This window comes from Juglans regia, chromosome 14 (genome assembly GCF_001411555.2).
Source record: "Juglans regia cultivar Chandler chromosome 14, Walnut 2.0, whole genome shotgun sequence".
In the NCBI taxonomy this organism is placed as follows: domain Eukaryota; kingdom Viridiplantae; phylum Streptophyta; class Magnoliopsida; order Fagales; family Juglandaceae; genus Juglans; species Juglans regia.
This window is the reverse complement of record NC_049914.1, coordinates 10,317,616-10,323,513: the sequence shown is the minus strand read 5'-3', so window position 1 is coordinate 10,323,513 and position 5,898 is coordinate 10,317,616. Positions and strand designations below refer to the sequence as shown.

At 38.0% G+C, this 5,898-nt stretch overlaps 1 protein-coding gene across 1 annotated transcript; it reads left to right on the top strand.

The window, feature by feature from the left end:
• The first annotated feature begins 287 nt into the window (after positions 1–287).
• On the top strand, positions 288–818 carry LOC108993954. The gene has a single exon (XM_018969020.1). It carries the CDS (start codon positions 288–290, stop codon positions 816–818), a length of 531 nt encoding a protein of 176 aa, XP_018824565.1.
• Positions 819–5,898: the final 5,080 nt, after the last annotated feature.

The following is a 5,898-nucleotide window of genomic DNA, read 5'->3' as shown; positions in this document are numbered from 1 at the left end:
GATCATGATTTAATTTCAATGAATTTCTTTTCTTTTATTCTTGGAAACTCTAAAAAAAAAATAAAAAAGAGAGCAAAATATTTAAAATATTAATTCATTGAATATATTAACACTTCCAAACGCATACAACCACTGTTTTCCCACGCAACAAAGTCCTGACTCCTGAGTCCCAACTCTCTCTACGTCTCTCTCTCAGTTCTATTTCTATACAAACCTACAAACAGATCGAAGCCAAACCAAACCAAACCAAACCGTCGGTACGTAGTGCTAATCCTCCCCGGAAGCCAATGGCCTCCGTTTGCAAATCAGACTGCGTCGAAGATGCCCGCGTCCCGATGCGACTAACCTATGCCAACCTCTACAAGTGGCCGGAATCCGACGCCGAGTTCGTGAAGTCCATCAGCTCAAAAGAGAACCGGGGGGCGGGGGCGCATGCTCATTCTAGAGTGGTGCACAGCATTTCATGTAGGCAAATGTATTTGAGGAGCTACACGTTTTCAAGACAAAAGAGTAGTATCCCCGAAAAGACCAAGAAGTGCTTGGGCAGAGTACTGCAGAGAGTTGCCATGGCCGATAGAATTAGCAGAGGTCAGGGCAAGGAAAACGGCACTACTAGAAGAGTGGCCACAGCCGATAGTATTAGAAGAGATCAGGGCAAGGAAAACAGTACTAGTACTGCTGTTCGGAAGAGGCGGTTTGGCTTGTTGATCAGGAGGCCGGCCATGGAGGGTCGTTCAAGCGGCACCTTGTCCTCGTTTTTCCGGCGGTTGTTGTTTTGCACTGCCAAGGTTGATGCGGTTGATCATGGAGACACCTGATTCCATGCATGCTCTTATTTTTTATTTTGCTAGATCTTCCTTTTTTATTCTAGCTAGTTTTTCGTTTTTAGTGGGTTTGATTTATTTTATGGTCTTAAATTTATTCGATGATGTTTAAGATCAACTTTCTCGCTTGAAAGTCGGATATTTGGATTGTGGAACACAGAAGGTACATATATGGGGGTCTCAAGAGCATTAGTATTGGATTAGTGAAATATCTTTTTATTAATATCATCTATATTTACTTCACATTAAATTAGTTAAATTATTTTCATCTAAATTATAAGCTACAATAAATCCATTCGTCTTTTCAAGTATGAAAAGAACTATAACAAGTCTAAAAATATTTTTTTATATTATTATATTATAAATTGTTAGATTGTGAAAATAAAAATAAATATGATTTATTGAAAGTTATTGAAGATTATAAAAATAAAATAAAAATTAATTAAAAAATAAAAATAATAAAAATAATAAAATTTTATTATTATAGAAAGTGTGATGACTAATCTAATATAGACTTCAAGTTTTGAATGATTAATTAAATATAAAAAAATTACATATTAATCAAAATTTAAAAAATAAGATGATCAATTCAATACTAATACTCCACCTAGTACGTAGTACTATATAAATAAATGATCTAATTAACTGATGAAACCCTCCTCATGATCTTTTGCCCCGGGGGGGGAATAAAGTATATTATTTCTTTATTCATTTAGTCATAAACAATGAATCATTAATAAAGGTACTGACTTTTGGTGGCACAAAAACATCATTTTTTGAGAAAAATTCTATTCCCATCAATTTTATTCGTGGAAGGCTCATGGAATACAAGTCTATCGCAAAAAATATTTTATCTTATAAAAAATTCAAGTCGTGAGAAATACTTTTAACAACAAATCTCGTGGCAATAGCCTACTAAGCTTGCCACAAAAGCACATTTACTGTCGTTACTCCTCGTGGGAATAGAACCAATTATTGCGAGAGGTACTGGTGGGTATTAATATTACCCACTATCTCACCAAGTGTTCGCTAATTCCATCCATGTTGCTGCCACGTAACTCTTTCTTCAAAAGACTGCTAAATGAGATGTAAAACTTTGGCCAATTAGACCCTCATTTAAACCATGCAAATGCTCTTTGTTCCTAATAACATGTAAACTTTTTTGCATGCATTTTTCCTCAGGAAAAGCAATTTCAGATATCTATTTCCAGAACTACTTACTTCAGTTCTTCCATCACGTATCATATTGATAGCAGCAACATCAACTATGTTAAGCTCTGCACCAACCAAAAATGGCAACCTTGCCACACCACAGTAGTAACCAATACCTTCAAAATTTCAATACGACTGATAAGGCCAAGCTTGGGGATATATATATTTTCTGATCAAACCGCCCAGGTCTCACAAGTGCTGGATCTAGAATATCTGGTCTATTCGTGGGAGCAATGGTGATCACTCCCCTCTAATTCCTTCAAATGCATCCAAGCAGACAAGGAGCTGGAACACGCACATCAATTCACAAACAGAAAAAGTAGAATATCTCTAAAATGAAATATGCTCTAACCAACCAAATTAAAAGTAGCAGACAATTGTGTCATGAGAGATGACGGACAAGATAAAAGAATTGATATTGGAGAAAGGAGTGGCATCAAGAAAATATAACTGCTATCTGTAAACACAAATCAGAGGAGCTAGATTTAAGAAAACCTTCCTGTCTCCACTCCACTAATTTTTGTTCCAAAATAATTGGAAAGTTGAAACAAATCAGAGGAGCAATATGTAAAGTATTGGAACAATGTACAAACATCCTGAGATATCATGACTCGATCTTACTTTTTCGACTTGTTGGATTCACTTGCAAACAACAAAGAACACTCCAAAGTCAGTAGCATGAAAAGATACCCAAAGAAATATATTTAGTTGTTTGAATTGTACAAGTTCAAACACGTGAGTTTGAAAAAATATACTTTGATATAAACAGATGTTCATGCACAGATGTTGAATGTACTTGAAGGAAAAAGAAATTTCAGAGTCAAATAAATCCAGAAGAAAATGGCAAAATAGGAAAATATCATCATTCTTAAACAATTTGAAGTTTCTGAAATGATCCCTCCCCGTCCAAGTTTGATTACTCTTACAAATGACCTCTTTCACCGACTCACCTACCCACCATCCTATTTTTACTTTCTGCTCATTATAATTACTTTTTTAAATTTAGTTTGTTTTACTCATTTTAAGACTCCCACCTTTACCTGAACACCTTGAAGCCATAATAACAAGCATCTCCCATACCATTTTAATAACCCTAAATTTCAATTGACTTAAAAGGGAAAATGAAGAAACATGTTAATATGACAAACAGTCACAACGGAAGGATAATGATACTAAAATTGGCAATCCTCTATTGCTCATAAAGGGCTTTCTCAAACTTTTCTTAATTAAAAAGAACTGTTGTTACAGTTTAAGTACTGTTTATGAAATTATTACACCATATGTGCATCAGTCTTTTTTTACGAGAAAAATATTGCACATGCTTCATGTTTGCGGTAAGCAGGTATTCAATAAATTATAAAGAGGTGATATAAACCTACTTGCTAACTATGAAAGTACTGATCAGATTCCTCATCAGAAACTCTTTGCATAGAGCCTTCAACCCGCCCTTAAACCAATAAGCAAGCCGAATACGGGACCCATCGGATTCCGAATTAGATAATTGTGTTGAAGATAAAGGCTCTGGAATCAAACAGAGAAATTACCAAAAGAGCAAAGCAAACTCGAAATTGAATCATAGTGAAAACCCCTAAAGTTTTGCAACCTGTTTGGAACAGAAAGCCCAACGAAGGATCAATTGAGACTACTTGCAAGCATAGACAGGTCATTGGGGATGACGTCGTACGGGAAGTCATCTAGGACCCTCTACAACTCGAGGCCGGCGTTCTTGTCTTTGTTTCTGGAGTGTTGCTACAATCAGTTACTGTTCACAACTTAGTTGGCATTATTTTTTTTTCTCTCTCTAAACACACTTTATTTTTTATTTTTTTAAATGTTCTCTCTCTCATCAGCTCTCTCTCGTCTATGACTCTCTCTCATCAACTCTCTCTCTCACTCATCGGGTCTCTCACTCATCAGCTCTCTCACTCTCGCTCCTCGGGTCTCTCTCTCTCTCTCACACACACATCAGCTCTCTCTCTTCTCAAGTCTCTCTCTCTATCCTCAATCTCTCTCTCATCAACTCTCTCTCTCATAGCCCTAGTAGTATTTCGAAGGGGGGACTTCGGGGTGAGTGGTTTGGCTCATGCTACGTAAGGTGTTGTTTGGTTGATGCCAAACAGTGGCTGATGTAAATCATTTTTCTTGTTTCTGGTGGTGTCCCCATGAAGAGAAGCTAGAAGCGGGACATGATGACAGCGTTTTGGTTAATGCCTGCGAATCGTGACGCTCATTTTTTACAAGTGATCGAAAGGTGCACGGTGCATTGGGCCATGGGTTTGGTGACGAAATCAAGTTTTGCAATTGAACGTGATAGAAACGGACATAGATCGAGAAGAGATAGAGAAAGTGTGTGTGTGTGTGTTAAGAACCTTCCTAGTAGATACACTACAGTCTGCTTGTGATGTAAAATGGTGAAGGAACAAGTAACCAAACGCTGTAAGCTACAAGGAAATGGATGCAAAGTAGATATTTGATAAAAATCCTCAAGGGGAAATTGTATTGTCACGTTGGGAACATTCGAGGTGTCCCTTTCTCTAAATTGTTTCTAGATACAAGAATATTCTTGATCCTTTTTTCTCATATATCCCTATTTCCTGTAACTAACTCTTGCCCTTTTGATAAACTTACACACAAAGTAAGAATGGAAATAACAGTAACTAAAGTGCACCGTTTGGAACAACTCTCTTAATGTTGCGTTTTACACTTATGAAATAAACGACAATTGCTTAATTAAAAAAAGTTAAACGACAGCAGCTCTCTACTCCCAAAACAGTGAGCTTTGAGTCCCCAACTTATTCTAGCATTTCTTCCATCTTCAACGACGCCGTTCTCAGTCTAAAAGACTTCAAACCTTTTCACTTTGACTTGTTGAACTTAGAACCCCTTCCCACTTTGACTTCATTACTTCAGTTCCAACCTAGGGTTCCTAACAGCTACCTTCCTCTTCACAGCACCTTTCACACAAGGTGTGGGTAAAGGTGTTGCAATTCCCACAATTTCTTCCAAGTGTTGTTATCTTCAGATGCACCCACACACTTGACTAGAACTTTAGTAATGGCCTGATCCCCTTGGCGTTTCAAGCGACGGTCAACGACAAGTTCGGGCTCTGGTTGGACCTCGCCGTGTGCATCTATTGGAGGAAATAATGGCTAAGGGTTGGATCTGGGCTCCAGCCTTCGATAGATCCAGACGGTGGGCAACCTCTCCAATCCTCTACAAAACTTTGAAGGGACCATAAAATCGAGGAGCAAGCTTCATGTTCTTGCAGTTGGCCATGGATTTCTGACGATAAGGCTATAGCTGCAGGTAAACCTAGTCCTCAATGTCAAAGCGCCTTTCAATTCTCCTTTTATCTGCTTGAACTTTCATTCTGTTTCTTGCATGATCTAAGTTTTCCTTGAGCACTTGAAGCACTTTGTCTCAGGTCTATAGTGTTTGGTCAACCTGGTTGTTTACTGATGTTCTCTTAATGTAGGCTAGTAGTGGTGGGGGGGGCATAACTATACAGGGCTCGAATGGGGTCATTTTTGTAAAGGTTTGGTATGACGTATTGTACCACCACTTTGCAAACACTAACCATTGCACCCACCTCTGGGGTTTCACTCCTGCATAACACCTTAAATAGCTTTCCAGGTATTTGTTTAAGGTCTCAATCTGTCCATCAGACTGAGGGTGATAAGCTGAACTGTGACTTAGGGTAGATCCCTCAGTGAAAAGAAAGCCCTCCAAAATAAACTCACAAAGATCGGATCCCTATCCGTGACAATATTCCTTGGTAGACCATGCAACTTAAAGACATGGTTCAAGAATAGATTAACCACTGTTGCATCTGTATGGGGATGATATAGTAGAATAAAGTGAC